Below are 20,876 nucleotides of genomic sequence, written 5' to 3'. Positions count from 1 at the left end.
AACAGCATGATGAGGAGGACTGTTTAAATACCAATTCTAATTGAACCAGGAAATTTATTGGTCGATTCATGGATCAAACACCTGTTGTGAATTTTGCCGTTAAACTCCTTGTTAGAGAACAGCAACTTGTGCAAAAAGTACTGAAACATTAAACAGTTGGACATGTGCATTCAAAAGTTTACAGAAGGTCACATTAAGTTCACCTGTAAAGGTTATAATGCATTTTAGGTTCATCCTGAAATTTCACCCGAAAGCCAAATATCCCTAACTTTTTGTGAGTAGTGTATATTAGGACTTTTTACACTCACTTCCTTTCAATGAGCTGTCGAATAATGCAGGAAATTCTAATAACTCAGTAAGGTTTCTTTCATGGAATGTTAAAGGTATGGAGCACCCAGTTAAGAGATCCAAGGTTTTCACACATCTTAAACATTTAAAAGCAGGCATAGTATTCCTACAGGAGACACACATGATGATGATCATCTCAGACTGCGCAAATCCTGGCCGAGTCAGGTCTTTCATTCTTCTTTTAACTCAAAGGCTCGCGGCGTTGCTATACTTATCCACAAGAGGTTGCTGTTCACCTCTAGTAATGTTATCTCAGATCCTAATGGTTGATATTTGATTGTAACAGGCACCCTCCTACAGAATCCTGTTCTCATGGTTAATGTGTATGCCCCTAATGTTGATGATGCCGCTTTTGCAAACAGATTACTGAGTAGCCTACCAAATTTAAATACCCATCATCTTATCTTTGGTGGAGACCTGAACTGTGTTATCAGTCCTGAATTGGACCGCTCCTAAATTGGCCAGCCCCTCTAATATGGCAAGAGCTTTTTCAGACTTCATGTTCCAGAATGGCTGTGCTGACCCATGGAGATTTCGCAATCCAAAAACGAAAGAATTTTCCTTTTTCTCACCTGTGCATCACTCCTACTCATGGATTGATTATTTTTTTCTCCTACCCAATGTGATATCCTCTGAATATTTAACAATAGTTATTAGCGACCACTCCCCTGTAGTTCTAGACATATCCTTAGCTCCTCACCACAGACCCCGCCCCCTATGGAGATTCAAATCTCTACTCCTCTCCAATAAAGGTTTCTGTGATTTTATTGCCTCATCTATTGACACTTTTGTCTCTATTAATCGAACTGACTCGACTTCCAATTCGCTACTATGGGAATCCTTGAAGGCTTTCCTCAGAGGTCAAATTATATCCTACTCTGCTAATTTGACAAAAAAGCGTAAAGCTGATCAAGCCCAACTTACTAGCCCGATCCTCAGTCTAGATCGCCAATACGCCACTAGTCCTACTCCAGAATTGTACAAGGAGCGTATGAATCTCCAAGCAGAATTTGACTTGCTTTCTACCACACTAGCGGAACATATGCTCTTACAGTCCCGTAGCCACTACTATGAGCATGGCAACAAGGCTAGCCGTTTACTAGCGCATCAGCTTAAGCGCAAAGCTTCTACACGGCTTATAACTCAAATCAGTGACCCTATTGGTGGCCTGCTATCTGATCCGGTAGATATCAGTGCAACATTCAAAACTTTTTATTCCACTCTTTATCAGTCAGATTCTCCAACAGACACCTCCATCATGGATAGGTTCCTTGATAACCTTGTTATACCCTCTGTTGATCCTCTCGTAGTGAGTAGGTTAGATTCACCTTTGGAACTGGCTGAGGTAGCTGAAGCAATAAAATCAATGCAAAGTCACAAAGCCCCTGGCCCTGATGGCTTTCCCACTGAGTTTTATAATAAAAAAATTCAGTGACAAACTAGCGCCACTTCTCCTAGATGTTTATAATGAGTCAGTTGAATATGGTGCACTCCCACCGACACTAACCCAGGCATCCATCTCTCTCCTTCTTAAGAAAGTCAAAGACCCCACACTCTGTGGATCCTATAGGCCTTTGTCTCTTCTCAATGTAGATGTTAAAGTCCAAGCAAAGGTCATAGCGACCAGGCTAGAGATAGTCTTACCTGAGATTATCTTGGAAGAGCAGACAAGATTCATTAAAGGGCGTCATCCCTTCTTTAACATTCGTACATTAATGAACATAATTTACTCAACCCCATCTTCTAAGCACCCAGAAGTTGTCATATCGCTAGACGCTGAAAAAGCGTTTGACTGGGTTGAATGGTGTTATTTATTCACTGTTATTAAACTGTAAAAATTTGGATTTGGGAATGGGTTTAGCTCTTGGGTCCGTCTTCTATATGCCAACCCACAGGCAAGTGTTTGCACCGGTGACACCAGATCTGATTTTTTTCCATTATTTCACGGGACCAGACAAGGCTACCCTTTAAGCCGACTCTTGTTTGCTCTAGCCATTGAACCGCCCTCTATAGCTCTGCGCTCCTCCCCACTTTTCCAAGGGGTCCACTGCAAGGGCATAGAGCACAATGTGTCTCTCTATGCTGACGACTAGGGCCCGACTGATATGGATTTTTTGGAGCCGATGCCAATTCCGATATTAAGGAATTTAAAAAATCCGATAACCGATATATCAGCCGATTAAATTTTTCAGTTAAAAAAAAGACGACATACCTGCTTTTGATGGCTTAAAATAGTTCCAAACACGTGTCTCAAAGATATAAATCGAAGGGAGAACATTTTACTATTTTCAAATACTTTTATTATCAGAAATTGTGTGGCACAAGCAGCATATGAACAATTTGAACAAAAAACAAACCAAAAATATGATGTGCTAAAAGGCAGTATCATCATGTCATCATGTTTGGCTTTAAGGTGCTGCCATAGGTTGGTTGTGTTTTTTGCTTTCTGCTTGCTTGATCCCTGCCTTACAGAAGCTTTACAAATATTAGACTGCTTCACCAGTGACATCCTTGGTGAAGTAGTCCCACACCATACCAAGTCCACCTTCTTTTGCCATCTGTAAAAAAAAAAACAAAAAAACAGTAAGACATAATATGCATTAGTTAAAAAAATAATGTAACAAATCTGTCTAGTTATGTGGGCCATTTTGAAACTCAGACATTAAGCATTTGTCTTACTTGTGTTTACATGAATATGGCGTGTACAGTCCTGGCCACTTCATTAGACTAAACCTATTACTTTTAAAATGTTGACTGTAAGAAAGCAGATAATTCTTCTTTATGGTTATTATTGAGGTGGTAGGGGGTGTTGGTGTGAGGAGCATCATATTGAGGTGTCTGATATTTTGTCAACCCCACTTACATGCATCAGAGGGTCAAAATACTCTGAACAACCCTCAATATACTGCTCTGCACACCAACAGCAACACCCACTATCATCTCAGTAAACATAAAGAAGTCTCTCTGACAGTGTCAGCATTTACAAAGTAATACATTTATTAAAGTAGAATTCATGGTAGGGCTGTTATTGGTGCGCATTACATTGCACAGTGTCTACTGAAGTGGTCAGTGAGTGTATTTAATGAATTATTATCTGTAGGTGGATAAACAGCGTCATAAAAGTCTCTGGTAAAACATGATTTGAAATGCGCCTCTCTGATGTCTTCTAAACGTGCGTTTTCTTTCCACCATGAAGTTAGAACTTTGACCAGAAACGGTTCTTCCTCCTCAACGCCATAAGTTAAAAAACACAGTCGGTGCGCTGCTGTAAATGAATGCAGCCCACAGGGTTTCTGCACGGCGACGACGCGTTATCCTAATGTGCTCCGGTCTTATCTAGTCTGCTAGCATAGAAAGTGCTTAGCAAGGTAATATTTAAGCTAGGTTATCCAAACTTTAGCTTGCTAACATATCAGTCAAGCGTGACAGACACAACGAGGCACGCCATGGGGAATGGGAAACTTACTGAGTTATTGTTTATTTCCCAAACTAGTTATAAACTTACCACTGAGGCAAACCGCTTGGCTCAGTAAACGTGCTGTCGGCTCTTCAGTCTTCTCACGACTTCTCTCTGCTGTGAGGTGACTGTGGAGCATGACATGAAAGGAGTCGGAGCGCCCTCTACTGGATATGTAACGCAAAGACATCATTTCTAAGAAAACACCATATTCCCTGCATTTTATTAGTAAAAAATAAGTGTTAACATCGGCGTCAATCGGCCAACTTTTGGCCGATTACCGATTATTCTCTAATGGCTAAAATCGACCGATTTAATCGGCAAACCGATAAATCGGTCGGGCCCTACCGACAACCTCTTATAATATGTCACAAACCCTGCAGCTTCCGTCCCTTCTGTTCTTTCTATCCTTGATGAGTTTGGTACATTCTCAGGATATAAGCTGAATATTCAAAAGAGTGAATGTTGAACATGAACATGTCAACCTCTGACTTTCAGGAGTTAAAGGAGTTTCAAGAGCCCTTCTGGATTTAAGTATCTTGGGGTCAATGTTATGCGTTAATTTTCAGCCCTCTTCTCAGCCAACTTTACCCCCCAACTTAGCTCTGCGCTCCTCCCCACTTAACCACGCTAAATCTGATTTTCAAAAATAGGGCAGTCTCCCTTTGAACGTAACGGGTAGAATTAATGCTGTGTAAATGACTGTTTTGCCTAAGTTTCTTTACTTATTTCACTCCATCCCAGTATTTTCAGTCAGTGACTGAAATTTTTTTTTTTCAGTCACTGAATAAATTGCTTACGTCATTCATTTGGGCAGGGAAGGACCCCAGAATTAACAGGAATGTTTTGGAAACAAGTAAATTTGGAGGAGGCCTTGCAATGCCGAATTTTACATACTACTACTGGGCTGCTAATATTCAAAAACTGTTATTCTGGGTCCATAATGCCAATACCTCCTAGAGGTCTTTGGAAGCTCTGTCATGTCTATCATCATCTCTTCCAGCCCTAATGTGCTCTCCAATCCCAACCTCCCCTACCAAGAACACTAGAAACCCGACTGTATCGTCCTCCATGAAGATCTGGCACCAATTCAGGCGGCACTTCAAATTGTCTTCTCCATCTGTATTAGCCCCCATCTGTGGCAATCATCTATTTCCCCCTCCTTCTATGGACTCCTCCTTTTCTCTGTGGAAAAGGAAAGGAATTAACTGCTTTCTAGACTTATATGACAAGGGCACTTTCTTTAATTTTTCATCATTAGCCAACAAATTTAACTTGCCAAATTCACATTTTTTTCTGCTACTTGCAAGTAAGACACTAGGGGCCCTATCTTGCGCCAGACTCCCTAAAACCGCTATTTGCGGATTTAGGATTTAGGAAGAGGCGTTCCCCCGTAAAAGTTGCTATCTTGTGCACCTCCCGCTATCCGCAAAACACCTGCGCTACCCGCTATATTATGCATAGGCGTGTTTTGGGCGTTATGCCAGTTAAACCAATCAGTGTGCCAGGTGCCATTGCCTTTAAGGGCAGGATGCGCTATCCTAAATCCTAAATCCTAAACCCGCGATGGAGAGAGGGAGGTAGATTTTCTCAGGGGTTCAACTGAGGCTAAAGCAAGTTGGCTTTATATATATACATATTATATATTATATTATAGGCGAGTTAATTCGGGAGGTGGAGCCACATGTGTCCAAGTGGACATGTCACAAGGTTGTACTGATTGAGTAAAATCCCCGGGTCACACCACACACACACAAGAGGCAGAGGTGGAACTATGTGTAAACTAATTTATTGACAAGGTAGATTGGGCAAATAAAATATTAAAAATAAAAATATAGCACATCTGCTGGCTTATGATAAAACAATAAAACGTGCTGGCGTAAGTGTCCAATTAAAACAGTCTTTCCTCTAAACAGTCTATATGAGTAATATACTCAGTCCATTCCGGCGGCGTCCCGGTATCAGTCCGACCGTGTGCGTGGCGAGGCTCCGTTGGGGCGCGCGTTGAAGCCGCCTGGGCGCGCTCTTGTTAAAGCCCAAACTTTAGGGATAGCGGATAGCGGGTGGTCAGGACCACCCGCTATCCGCTTTCCCTAAAGTGTGTGCGCAAGATAGCAACTTTAGGGATAGCGCATGAAACACGCCCATGGACACACCTCCAGGCGCCAATGATGCAGTCAGCATAACGGATAGCGGGTAGCGGGTGGCGCAAGATACCGTTTAGGGATAGCGCAAGTTCCTAAATCCGCAATTTGCGGGTAGCGGGTAGTGGCAGCGGATAGCAGGTGGCACAAGATAGGGCCCTATGTCTCTGCTCAGTTTCCATCATTCCCCGCATTACCCCCTGCCTCACCATGGGAGGTCTGCTGAAACTTAGGCCTGGCCAGGAAGCTCTCATCTCCCAAATCTATTATTATATTATAGGACTTGTTGATAAACATGTCTTCAGAGCCAAGTCTGCATGGGAAGAGGAATTGGGTGTGAATTTTACTGATGAGTGGTGGGATATGGCGTCTGAAAGGGTGAACTCAACGTCATCTTGTGCATCCCTTGGACTACAGTTCAAGGTACTCCATAGGGTCCACTATACAAAAGCTAAACTAGCAGAGATATATCTGAACGTAGATAATAGGTGTATTCGTTGTAACCATTCTCCAGCCGACCACACTCACTCTTTTTTGTCTTTGTCCAACATTGCACAATTTTTGGCTTTATGTTTTTAAGACTTTGTCGTATGTACTGAACATTGATCTCCTACCATGTCCCTCAATTGCTATCTTTGGGTTCCCCCCAGATATGCCACATATTTATTCCAACTACCGAGCAGATGTTATTGCACTCTCAACTCTCCTTGCACGGAGAAGGATACTTATGTCTCGAAAGTCACCTGAGCACCCTTTGTCATCCTTCTGGCTCACTGATGTAATGTATTTTCTTAAATTGGAAAAAATCAAGTACAGTCTTAAAAGTTCCTTGGAACACTTGGAAAAAAGATGGAATCCCTTTATCTCTTATTTCAATAAACTGTAGTTGCTTCCCACTGACTGAAACTATTATCAAACATTATTTGTATTAGTAGTGTTATATAATGTCCTGGTGTTTTCCTTTTATTCCAAGCTTTTGTCTTCATGTTTTCTTATTACGCATGTGCTGTATTCTCTTTTTTCCCCTTTACCTTTTTTTTTTTTTTTAAATATATATGTTAGGGTTGGGGTGGGAGGGTGGTTTGTGTTTGTTCTTGTTCTTGTTACAAAAATGGAAAAACAATAAAAATCATTGATGAAAAAAAGAGAGAGACTGTAACATGAAAAGACTTACTCTGCTATTCCTCCTTCCATGCAAAAAAATAAAATAAAATAAAAGGCTTTTAACAGGCAGCAGGTATTTAACAAAAGGTGACATCCTTGTCCACTCCAGCCTCATTTTAATGCGCTCTGTAGACGTATTTCACATCTGTTACAGGCTTGATGTTAGCTACCCTGTGATACAACATTAGCTACACAGAAAACACCGTGAAAAGTGGCCACATGCATCCAAATTAGAAATAACGCTGTGTGTATAGAGCTAGCTTCAGATTACATATATGTTCACACAGCTTCTCTTCAACGTCCCCTGGTATTGTTTACTGTTGCGTATTAACCTAACTAGTATAAGGAAGCTATGTTACCAAAAGTAACTTACGTTAGCTGCCATGCTAAAACCACATTCAACAGGCTAACACGCTAGATAGGCTTATACAGTAAAGCAACATAAAGTGGTAAAACTTACAGCTCCCACGTTTGTAGTTGGGTCACGGACAGTTTGTACCGATCCATGCTTTATCTTCAGATTCTTAGCAAATCCTGATTTGTACTGGCCCTCGTTGAGAAAGCAGTCCGCAGTGAAATGGTGAGCACATACAACATTTTAGGAATTGTTGTGGGTACATTTCCATTGAAAATAAAATTAATCCACTGGATCTTCAAATCCTCTGCCGAAGGAGGTAGAAATAGACTTTTGTGCTCGCTTGTGCAGCCAACAACAGAGCAGCTGCCGTGCTTTGCTCGTATCTTCGACATGATTGTTTTACCGGAGCGGCATTTGCGAGGGGAGTTTCTGAGGGCAGGGCAAATATTTATCTGGGGCGATGGCACCAACCTTGGGCGGGGGGGGGGGGGGGGGGGGGGGGGGGTTGTAAACAGGCAAGGGGAAGATATTGCTGCTGCTCTTCTCACTCTATGTGTCTGGGTTTATTTGTACTTATAAAATAAATTCAGCTCAATAGAGCACTCTACTCTTGCCAGTGCGTGAGTTTTATGCTCTGGGATTACTGAGAAGGCTAAATTCTATTCTACTCTATACACACACACACACAAACACACACAAGTGCCCCCACACCCACCATCTCACCGGTATGATTTGTCCACAGACTCCAACGGGCTCATGTCTGGTGTAGCAGAAGAAATCTCCATCGATGGGAATGGTCTTTCCCTCCCATTTATCAGCCCAGCCAGCATAGTACCTACACAAAAACACATTTTTTATGTGTGTGGTTTCAATAGCTGTTTGTCCATGCAAGTATTTTCTGCAAGCTATGATAACTCAAATTATAAAAAAAATACATAGATAGCAAAACTCCATAAATACTCTTCAATATTGTGGTTGTATGAATACTAGTTTGTAACTCAGAATATCATACAGGTTCCGACGTTAAGGCTTTGTCCTACTTGCCCTGCCGGGCAAGTGCTTCTCAAATCCACTTGCCCCCCCTAAATTCCTACTTGCTCTGCCTAAGACGAGCTTTTTTTCTGCCTGTGATGCATACTTTAGCTCATGACTAATTTCTTACTAAAATCCAATCTGTGCACAACACTACACAACACTTCTTGCATCAGAAAACAGTATTTATTATTAATTACATTATATTGTTTGACTCCAATAATTTAACAATATGTTAAATTATTATTTGTTTTAAAAATGTAAATTACTTATCAAACAGACCTAACAATTCAGCTACCAATGAATGAGCTGTAGTATGCATGTGATAACAAAGATTGAAAAATAAGCCGAAGTGATACCTCTTCTCTGAATAGACAAGCTAAGCCAGTGTGCTGCTGTTAGCCAGTGACAATAGCACGGAGTGGCAACTCTTTGCTTTGTTACACAATCTATGTCAGTGCGCTGCTGTAGCCTGGAAATTTTCTTTGCCTTTTGGTCTCGTACAGTGCCGGTGCAGTTGTTGAAATTTTTTTTCTTGGTGGTGCAGGTGCAGGTGAAACCACTGGAGGGGTTGTGCCACCCAGATTTGCTTCCCTCCATGTAATTTTCCCCAGACATACGTTCATATTCCACACAAAACAGCATTTCATTCAAATTATGTCAAATTCCGCGATATTCCGCGTTAAAAATAGATTCTGTTTTATTTGGCTAATTCTGTGATTCCGTGATCGTGGAAATTATAGGGCCCTACCACTGTTATAAAAAATAGCGGCGTAACTTGGTGGGGGTTATCCTGGTAATTTCTCTGCATGAGAAATACAAGGTGTGGCGTGTGAGCGGGTTGAAATGCGTGTCTCGTGCCCAATGCGTGAGACTTGAGAGCCCTGGGGATGGATACTGAGCGAACGGCTGCTCAGTTTTCACAATGTGATAAGCAGTGGTGAGACATTTGTAAACTGGTTGTAGGTCTCCGAATTAATCTTTGGACACAACGGTCCATCGGTCCTGGAGCAGTCCGCTGTTTTTTTGGGGTTTTTTTTGCCTCAACGCAAGCCAAGTGTGGGATACATTTAGCATGGCTGTCTAAGTTCTGCCTTCGGTAGCTGTTGTTTCTGCAGAAAAAGGATCCTGTTTTATCTGCTTTCGCCGGGAGCTCTGTGCAAACAGTGCAGTACATAGTCGATTTTGTTGCATCATACTCCACCCAGGAATTAATTTCTTTCCACGAAGGGAGGAAAGTTCTACGCCGTTTTTCACTCTCGTAGGCTAACTTTGCTGTATGTTGTGTGTGCTCCGCCATGACAGTCAGTGCCAAATGAATGTTACGTCTGACGTCTGCACTCAGCAGAGACGCTCAGCCAATGAAAGCAGCAGCACACCGTGGTTAAAAAAAAAAAAAAAAATGCAACTGGCTCCTCAGAACAGAGCCCAACAGAGAGGAAAAACACAATAAGGAAGAGAAATATAGTCGCCTGCCCGCCCGGGCAAGTTTGAACAGGTTCTACTTGCCCCCCGTCTATTTTTACTTGCCCCGGGCATTCGGGGAACCTTTAATGTCGTACCCTGATCATACATGTTGTTGCTAACCTGTTACAGTTTCCATGGCTATAAGAGGGTGGTAGTAATGTTGTACAATCACCTTGCGCTTGGCACCCATCTATGAAGGCATTACTATCTTGATAATGCACTCTTAAAATAACAATGAAAACTTGGCCACTGACTTCGAACCTGGATTTTGTTGGTCAATTGTGCAATCACTTTCAACTGCCCCAAGATAGCATTGCAACAACATTGCACCTGACCAAACATCATTTTAAAACCAACACGCTCATGGGCGCTCAGATGGACACAAGTGACTTTGATATTTACAGTGTGGGCACTGGACGGGAAAATGACAACTGCGCCGGTTGGAAACTAGCAAAGACACTTGCGTCACACTTGGCACCGCTTTGCACCAGGTGTAAGATAGGGCCCTAGGTTGCCCATGAAAACTTAAGGCACTTTTCCACTAGCACCTACTCGGCTCGACTCGGCTCGATTCTACTCGGTTTGTAAGGTTTTCCATTAGGTGGTAGTACCTGGTACCAGGTACTATTTTAGTACCTACTCGGCTGGGGTTCCAAGCGAGCTGAGTCAAGCCGAAAATGTGACGTAAACAGAGTGCAGGCCACTGATTGGACAGGGAGCGACGACACATGAGAGCGACTCCTTCACGAAAACCAAACCCGCCATTTAAAAAAAAAAAAAACTGGCAACAGCGACCGTGCACATTGATCATCACTGAAGTTGGCAAAGTTGGAAAATGGCAGGCAAACCGGTACCGTGGTCAAATGAAGAGGTGGAGACTTTTCTGTGCTTGGTGGCGGACCAAAGAATCCAGAGGGAGCTGGACGGTGCGCCGCCTTGCTATGACAACTCCACCCACGGTGAGCTGGTACTCAATTGTAATGGAAAACGACCGAAACCGAGTCAAGTCGAGGAAAGCCGCGTAGGTGCTAGTGGAAAAGCGCCATTAATGTACCATAGCCTAACACATGAAGAGATTTTTTTGGTCTGGTGAAAGTCAGTGGTCATTTGCCATAGGTAGGCTCATCTTGACTCAATCACTCACCAACACAATCTCCAAAATCAAATCCAATCTACTGCACTGATCTGACTTTTTAAGTTCCGATGTCAATACCGATGCTGGGGCCTTACGTATCAGTCGATACCAGATACCGATCAGATACCCTTGTTGAGTTCAGAAGCTAAAAACCTCAACAGCAGCGGCGGCTCCCTTTGATCTGTTCAGCTGCTGGAATTCCTCATGCTCCTTCGCGTGGTGTTTCTGGAGGTGCTTGATTAAATTTGTGGTATTATATCTGGCAGTACTACCACCAGCCCTGGCAACATTCATTTTACATACATTGCAAACTGCCGTCAAGCTAGTTGGCATGAAATACCTCCATATCGCAGACCCTTTCATTCGCTCCATGTTGCTTGTGTTTGCAATGCAATCAACTCTCATGGCATGCGGCACACATGCTGCACACAGCTACATATGACGTAGCCCGTGACGCAAAGATTTAAAGGGGAAGGATCGGTCGCTTTTACAGATACCCGATCCAGGAAAATGGTTGATATCAGAGCCGATATCCAATGCTAATATCGGATTGGCGCATCACTACAATCTACCCCTTGGAGAGAGTGCAGTTCAAATTTTAAAGAAGGGAAGCTTCAATTGAGATGTGAGTTTAACCATGGAACTAGATCATGTGGTATCATACACATAACATTTGCTTCATTCTTTTTCCATTTCCCCATCATCATACATCTAAATTCTTAAAGTGTGTGTATTACCTGAGACATTTAACCACATTGGGGAGGTCCACGCTGTAGGCAACAGCATATGGCTTCCCGTTGTCGAGCGTCTCTAGTTCCTATGACAACAATCTAATATCAGTCTCTCATATACCCACAAATGCAAAGATTTTTTGATCCCCTAGTGCATTATCACAATTAGAAGAGGACCATCCCCTGTGCCCAAGTTTCACAATGGAACGAGAAAACTACTACTTTTTAACAAATGTGTTACTTGCAACAGTTTACATCCGACCCCTAGAAAAACAGTAAAATGGAGGAAATTGAGGCACATATACATTAAAAGTGAGGTTTGTGTTATTGGGACTAGAGATTGATAGGCTTGGGTCGAAGTATACATTTTCAAACCAATTTGATATTAAACCAAGTAACAGACCAGATCGGAATACCAAATTTTAACAAGTGGAATATAATGAGAGCCACAATTATAACTTCATAATACAGCAATTAATAAAATACAACTAACTCTCTTTAACGGGACAAAACACCATGGCACACAACAATTTGTGACACACAAACAATTTGTAACACTAATAATTTACATTTACAATGTACAAATACAAAATTACATCACCAAACAACATGCTGGGTACAGCTCACTAGCTAGCCAGGTAGGATAACAGTTTGGGAGAGGCTCTGTCACTACAATACATTCAACAACTGAAAAGACAGATGGAGGATGAAGAAAGGGAGAGCAAAGATGCACCACAAGAACTTGTGCCCAAGAGAGGGGATGTGTCTGCTGGCCCTACAACCTACAGAAATCACCCAAATGAAGAATAGATAGGTCCCTTTTCATCAGGTTCTGCTTTTGGAGATGAAGAGTGAGCATCTCTGTCTCTCTCTGTCTCTCGCTTACTGAAGTGAGAACAATCATCCTATTGTTCTGCATGCATGTTGTTCAAGAGGCAGGCTTTTGGGTTGTCAGGTGTAGGCAAGACATTTTGTAATTGGCTCACAGCAAGGTAGGCAGAATCCCTCTCAATAGCATCAGCTAATCGACTGAGAAGCAAGCCACGGTGTGAGGCATCCATCCGTCGCCATGGTGACCCTAGCTTGAAGGCATCACGCGCTGCTTTCACTGCCTTGGTCACATCCGCCTGCAAATACAGGATCACAACATGACAATTACTTGCTGTTAATGAGCTCTTGCTTATCAGATAGACAGCACAGGACTACACTACAAAAAGTATTACTTTTTTGTGAGAGCATGGAAAAGACAATGTGTCAAATAAAAATAAAGCAAACAAAGCATGAATAAATAAATAAATAAATGATAATAATAAATATATAAATAAATAAATAAATAGCAAAATCAAAGATCAATCACCCAACTAAGGGAGTCTAGCATGATAGTGTGAGTAGGTTTGTAATGAAAATAACAAAATAAGCCAGGACTGTCCATCAGTGCAGCACCAGCCAAACCAGGATGGAGCCTACCCACTGTAGGCTGATGGTCCTGGTATTTACTGACCACTGTTCCCACATTTTTTTTTGTTCATGTATGTTAATATGTATTTTCTTCCATCCTGTCATCATCTTCATTCTGTCTGTTGGGGTTAATTTGTTCTGGAAGGGTTTATTTGGAGCTGAACCAGCAGTCTCCAATCTCCTAGGAAGGGGCTTACCCTGTATTAATCTCAAACCTCAGGCTATTGCAAGAAATGTACCAAGCAGATCAACCAGGGTTACATTTAATAAACTGTACAGCTATATTAGAAATTTAAAATTCCATATTTTTTGCAGCTTATACCAATACTGGTGAAATTTCACAACTCTCAGTACTTGATACTACAACTAAAAAACAACTAATGGATCATAAATTCCTTTACTGAAAAACTTGGTAATAATACTCTGCTGTGACAGCAAATAAAATGGTATGATTTTGTGCTGTCATGTTGATTTACAGTCCTAGGGGTGTCACTTCAGTGTTCCTCAGGGTCAGACCATGGTCGGCTGTTTTTCACCATATACAGGTTTTTCAGTCACATGGTTTAGATCAGTGGTTCCCAACCCAGTCCTCAAGGACCCCTTGTCCTGCAGGCTACAAAAAAAATCTGCTGCTCTGAAGGTTCCCAAGAGCACAGTGGCCTCCATAATTCTCAAATGGAAGAAGTTTGGCACAACCAGGACTCTTCAAAGAGCTGCTCGACCGGCCAAACTGAGCAATGGTGGGAGAGGGGCCTTAGTAAGAAAGGTTACCAAGAACCCGCTGGTCACTCTGACTGAGCTCCAGAGATCCTGTGTGGAGATGGGACAAAGTTCCCCTCCACTGATCTGGGGCCTCATTTATAAAACTTTGCGTAGGATCCATACTAAAAGTGTACGTACGCCCAAAAGCCGAAAATGGCGTACGCCCAAAAAAATCCAGACTTATAAAACCATGCGTACGCACACCTGCAAGCAATTTCCCTTTATAAATCACAGACCACCTGAAAGTTTGCAGACAAGATTGCGTCTCATCCTCCGCCCACTACACGCCCACATTCAACCATAAATGGCCAATGCAAAGCACCTCATGAATGTTGATGAATATGTAAATGATCCAGCTGACCAATGGTGTGTTACGGTTAATCATAGCAACCTGCGAGAGAAAGGCGGAAAAAACGGAATTTTACAGATACAGAAATCGAGGTGCTTGTGGGTGAGGTGGAGAGGAGAACGTGTATGTTATTTGGCAGCCACAGTAGTGGCGTTACAAATAAGAGGAAGTGTGGAGAGTGGCAACACGTTGTTACCGCTGTTAAAAAAAAAAAAAAAAAAAAGGTTGGATTTGAAGGTGGAGGCTAAAATAAGACCCAGTGAGGAGAGTCCGGGCGAGGGGGCCATAGGCGCTGAGGATCCGGCTGTCCCCAGCACCAGTGTGCCCCGAGCGCATAGTGTGTTTGCCAGTGGCCGGGTGCTGACCGACGTTGTGTGTCTAATGTGTGTCTGACGTTATGTCTGAGATAACAAACACATTAAAAGAATTTGTTAAAAACTGAGCCTTACTGCTGTCTTCTTAAACGCGCTCTGGGGGTTTGGAAAGGGGGGTTAAGAGCCAGTAGCCTGTTACCTGCAGCCTGCAGGTGACAGGTGACAGTGGCGACAGTGGCTACTGGCAGGCTGCAGGTTATAGCGGAAAAGTGCATGAGTACGTCAGGCTTGAATGGTTAGAATTTCTACAATAAGTTATTATTATTATTATTATTATTATTATTGACTTACCAAGACGCCAGCAATTACGCACGAGTGTCACCACGGTATTTATATGTTTACAGCAATTAGACTGCTTGCATCAAAACTTGTCACAATTTACATTTCAATCTGTGATATCCACCACCCTGGCATGATTTGAAGACGGAAGTGTGACAGGGGAATGAACTGTGCTGCAATTGTTTAATGTCATTTGTGTAATTTGTCAACCAGTGATACTAATTTCATCAGTTACACTCGTTACAATATAGTTTTTTTTTTTGTTTTTTTTTTTTAATGCATGTTTCTTATGCAATAGTTATGGCTCAGTAGCGCGAGCACAAATATCACTGCTGTTTGGAATGTTTGTGATAAAGTGGATTTACAATGAACGTTTGATATAGAGTGTAAACAAATGCATGAGACGAATCATGATGCAGTTTGGATTCAATTCACCATCTGCGTCGCCAAATTCCCCTTGTCTTCAAGATGTGCGTAGGCTTATGGATGGTTCAGAATTTACGTGGAGGACCGCACATTTTTCCGTCAAGTTTTTTTTTTTTTATAAATCACAACCTTTGCGTGGAAAGTGGCGTACGCCAATTTCAGGCCCCGTTTTGTGCGTACGCAATGTTTATAAATGAGGCCCCTGGGCTTTATGGCAGAGTGACGAGACAGAAGCCTCTCCTCAGTGCAAAACACATGAAAGCTGCTTGGAGTTTGCAAAAAAGCACCTGAAGGACTCTCAGGCTGTGAGAAACAAGATTCTTGGGTCTGATGAAACCAAGATTGAACTGTTTGGCCTCAATTCCAAAAGTTATGTCTGGAGGAAACCAGGCACCGCTCATCACCTGCCCAGTACCATCCCAGCAGTGAAGCATGGTGGTGGCAGCATCATGCTGTGGGCTGTTTTTCAGCAGCAGGGACTGGGAGACTGGTCAGGGTTGAGGGAAAGCTGAATGGAGCAAAGTACAGAGATATCCTCAGTGAAAATCTGTTCCACAGCACTCAGGGCCTCAGACTGGGCTGAAGGTTCACCTTCCAACATGACAGTGACCCTAAGCACACAGCCAAGACAACACAGGAGTGGCTTAGGGACAACTCTCTGGAGAGACCTGAAAATGGCTGTCCACCGACGGTCCCCATGCAACCTGACTGAGCTTGAGGGGATATGCAAAGAAGAATGGCAGAAAATTCCCCAATCCAGGTGTGCAAAGCTTGTTGCGTCATACCCCAAAAAACTTAAGGCTGTAATTACTGCCAAGGAAGCTTCAACTAAGTACTGAGTAAAAGGTCTGAATACTTATGTCAATGTGATATTTCAGTTTTTTTCTTTTCAATTAATTTACAAAAATTTCAATAATTATGTTTTCACTTTGTCATGAAAAAAGTGAAAGGGGCTCTGAATACTTTCTGACTACACAGTACTTGCATGGTTGGACTACTTAAAGAATGCTCATTTTAAGTTTTATTTTCTTTTATCTTTTTGATATTATCCAACATTTAAAAAAAAAACCTCTAAAGTTTCCTTTTGCAAGTTGTAGAAAACTCACTAAAATTAACCAAAAAGATTAGCTCTTCCTTTACTGCAGATATTTTTTGACAGATATCATTCAAGGTGAGACTGTTACTCAAAATGTCAAACCGACATGTCTGTGCTTCCTATGTTGGTGCCCATGGACATGGACATGCATGTTCTCAGTTTGCTCAGTCTGCGCCCTGCAAAATTTTTATCTTGAATTTTGTGTGTGTCTGACCACATAACCTAAACCTATTCTTATTCTTTTAATTACAATGAGTCAGAGTCCAGAGTCCAGAGTTTTATTTAGCTTTTAATATTCTTTTTATTTTATCAGCTGTGACACACCTTGTAATATCGGTTTAGATAAGAGCACAAAACATTAATCATTGCCACATGTCTGTGAAATCTCTTGACGGTGAAGGTCCATGTGATGAATTCATTATATGGACAGTATAAAGAGCTGTACAGCCATGCATAATGACTCACTTTTTGCTTTTAATTAAGTACATTATTTAAATCTATAATTGTACTGAAGTACAATTATAGATTAAAAAGAGGTAACGATGCATGTAGCTGAGCATTACATTTTATCAATCTCTCCACAACAGCGTGTATACCTCATCAGCCTCAGCAACTTGACAGATGACTTCACCGGTTGCCGGGTTGATCGTAGGGAAGGTTTTACCACTCACTGCATCCTGCCATTGGTTGTTGATGAAGAGCTTTAGAAACAAGAAATAATACTATTAATAAGGGCTGCATTTGCACCATAACAATTAATTTTGTTGAATGAAAACAAACCTTGACTGAGAGGGATGTAAAATAGGCTCCAGAAAATGATTGCAGATGAAAGCTCTAACAAATTAAATGTCCACCTGTCATTTATCCAATTTTTATTGTTGCTATTTGTACTTATTATCCTCAAAATCTTTGAAGTGACTCATATGGAGTTACACTAAATCATTTTTAACATGGATTTCAAGATTTTAACCCCTTCCAGGCCATTTTGAACACCTCTGGGTGCTGCTTCTATAGAGGGCAAAACCACTAAAAGGGGTGAAAGAGGTGTACCTTAGAAATAAATTGTACTATCTACTGTACTGTTATTGTTCAAGATTTACTGTGTTTATTGTTGTAAATCAAATATAATATTTTTCTCATGTTGAACTCTCATTTTGATTTTATTTCTAAGGTACACCTCTTTCAGGTGTTCAAAATGGCCTGGAAGGGGTTAAAATCTTGAAATCCATGTCAAAAGTGTAACTCCATATGAGTCACTTCAAAGATTTTGAGGATAATAAGTACAAATAGCAACAATAATTAAAGCTGCAAGCAGCGTTGGGCGAGCCCTCGCCCCCCCGTGCACGTCGGGGACGGCGCGCGTGTCGAAGTGTAGACAATTCGTCCGTTTGTGCCAGTTTTAAGGGTATTTTTCAGTGCTTTTACTTCGAAAGAGTTTTGGGCTTTTATTTTGAAAGGCCGCGGAAGTCCTAGTGTGTGACCGACAGGACTACTGGCAGCTGCTGCATGATCACACCAAAATGCAGGCACACACACTCACTCACTCACTCACTCACTCACACGTGCACACACACACACGCACGTGCACGCACACACACACACACACACACACACACACACACACACACACACACACACACACACACACACACACACACACACGACGCCAACAAAAACCCACTTGTAGTACATTCACTGCTGGTGCCCCTCTGGCCACTAGCAGCGCTCCTCCAGCAGATGGCGCCCTTAGCATGTCCTAGTGTGTGACTTGAGTACTGGCAGCTGCTGCATGATCACACCAAAATGCAGGCAGACAGAGAAATCCTCATTCAATCCAATGGAGAAATCCAGAAAACCCACCCCTGTTTGAGGCATCACAGCTCGGTCACCGTTTGAGTTACAGACTTGATTCAAAGTTTAAACGAGTCACGACACTCTGATCTATAAATCTCCCAAAGGCAGCCGCAACGGCTGCCTTTGTGTGCCTAGGTGGCGCTACCGAGCCCATTTTTGCACTTAGGGGGTCTGTTTGTCCATTTTATCAAATTTTTCGCCAGACCTGGCCTGCGTGCCGAATTTGGTGAGTTTTTGAGCATGTTTAGGGGATCAAATTAAGGCCTAATGACACGAGATAATAATAATAATAAAAAAAAAAAAAAAAAACGAAGCAATAACAATAGGGCTTCGCACTGTTCCAGTGCTCGGGGCCTAAAAATTGGATAAATGACAGGTGGACATTTTTGTCCACGAAGGGTCATGGATGTGATACAAATGCATTACAGGGTCAAATAATGGATTTTCATGCTGAAAGTTGGGATTTTCAAATTTAACCCAAAATTACCCCCTCTTGCCAAAAATCACCCCCCTGTGACCTTTTGGTGGTCACTTTCTAGAAATGGACATTTTTGTCCACTTGAAGGGTCATGGATGTGACTTTTTTGAAGGGTCATTCAAGGGTTAAAATGCATGTGGACTTAGAGACTTAAAGAGTTAAATGAAGCATGAGATACTCATTTCATATTTTCAATTCAATAAACACATATACAAATATTTGTACACGTTTGCAAATCTGAATATGCATATATACATAATAACAGATCTGATTTATACATTTGCATATTTCAGTACACATTTCCAGATCCAAATCACACATTTGCTGATCTCAGTGCAAATTTGCACACATGTGCAGATCAACACATATTTCCATATCCGACCACACATTTACACATTTACATTTAGGATACAAGGATACAAGGAAGTTTATTGGTCATTATACAACAGGTTGTATAATGAAATTAAAATGTGGTTCCCTCTTGATTGATTAATTGATTGTATAAAAAAATAAAATGATTAAACATGGAGGAATGCATGTTCAGACCTAATGTATACATCTGCAGGTCTCACTCTGAACATGTTTGCAGATCTAAACTAAACATTTGCAGCCCCTTACCCCCTCTCCCTAGCACAGGCCATTACTGTAAATAAGAAACCGTTCTTAATGATTATGCCTGTTAAAATAAAGGTCAAATAAATAAAAGATCTTGCAGGTCTCTGCAAATATGTACATATTTGCAGATCTACATCACGTAGTTGAAGATCTCAGTGTTTTCTAGAGAACATATTTTCAGATCTACTGTTCCGCATCTACAATAATTAAGTCCTAATATTATTTCCTTAGCCCATTCCAAACGTGAGTGTTTTTCAATTTGAAAAACTGCATTTCTCCAGACGCTGCTGACAGACGGAGAGACGCAGTAAAGCAGAGCAACGTGGACATTTTGAGCTCGAAGTTTGGCTGAACTTTTTATCCAGAGATTTCTAGTAAACAAGATGACTGGCCTTTGTCACGTAACACTTAGCTAACAGAGTTGGTCATTTGCTGACCCCCAGTCCAGCAAAGCGGGAACTCTCTGACCGACAGTCCGTGGATGATATCAGAGTCCAGCTGCTGTAGTTTGATACTGGACCTTGGCCCTAACTTAACACAAGCCAGAGCAGCCATTGCTATTTCTGCTTTAGTCCGCATGGGCAAACATTAGCTCAATAACACTGACATACTTAGACAAACAGGCAACTGTAATGACAGCTAACGCTGCCGTTACAATTGGAGTGCGTAGGCGTCATGAATGTAAACTGACTTGCTCGCACTTGTTGAACGCTGGTTGTTTTGGTAGCGCTGGTAAGGAACTGGTGCTTATTTTGGCAAACCATACCTTGTTATAGTGAACCTCAGGCTGAGTGTTCGGTGATGGGATGGCAGCGGCAGAGTAGTGACACACCGGGAATCGGTAGAGCCCGGGGAGAGCCCGAGAAAACACGCTACGCAGCATGGTGCTTCCAACAGGACGGTGTGAGGCAGCAAGAAATCCACAGTCAGCACCGTCTAGGAAGGAGTGCGCTCTGGCGCATGCGCAGTGGGGGAATTCATTTTATAGTCTCCAGCAGGCCTATTCAACTAGCGGCCCGCGGGCCGGATACGGCCCTTTGTATTTTTTCTGTGGCCCGCCACGCACTACCTGCAAAACAGGTACATATTTCCAGTGTTGGGCAGTAGCGGCGTTACAAGTAGCGACGTTACTAGTTTACTACATTTCTCAGTAGCATGGTCGTAACGTCGCTGTTTCTTAAATCAAACAGCTTTTAAGTAGTGAAACTATTTTACTGATCAAATAGCGCGGTAGCGTCCACATAAGCTACATTTCCCCAGGCATTTCTAAACCTTAAACGCAGCGGAGCGTTGACATCTCATAGGTATAGAAAGAAAAGTGTCCATATCTATGTGACATCTAACCAGGA

At 42.1% G+C, this 20,876-nt stretch overlaps 1 protein-coding gene across 2 annotated transcripts in view; it reads right to left on the bottom strand.

Moving 5' to 3' along the window:
* LOC115373221 (aldehyde dehydrogenase, mitochondrial-like) overlaps positions 1 to 20,472 on the bottom strand; it is a 54,476-nt gene extending 34,004 nt beyond the window's left edge. For both annotated transcript variants that reach the window (XM_030071495.1, XM_030071496.1), the window contains exons 1-5: positions 20,294 to 20,472; positions 17,177 to 17,281; positions 12,823 to 12,963; positions 11,843 to 11,922; positions 8,195 to 8,306 (exon numbers count right to left, since the gene is read on the bottom strand). In XM_030071495.1, the coding sequence (XP_029927355.1) occupies positions 8,195 to 8,306; positions 11,843 to 11,922; positions 12,823 to 12,963; positions 17,177 to 17,281; positions 20,294 to 20,410 (555 nt within the window). In that variant the 5' untranslated portion in view covers positions 20,411 to 20,472. The remainder of the gene's footprint in view (positions 1 to 8,194; positions 8,307 to 11,842; positions 11,923 to 12,822; positions 12,964 to 17,176; positions 17,282 to 20,293) is intronic.
* Positions 20,473 to 20,876: the final 404 nt, after the last annotated feature.

This window comes from Myripristis murdjan, chromosome 16, assembly GCF_902150065.1.
Source record: "Myripristis murdjan chromosome 16, fMyrMur1.1, whole genome shotgun sequence".
Lineage (NCBI taxonomy): Eukaryota > Metazoa > Chordata > Actinopteri > Holocentriformes > Holocentridae > Myripristis > Myripristis murdjan.
This window is presented reverse-complemented; position numbering and strand designations above follow the sequence as displayed.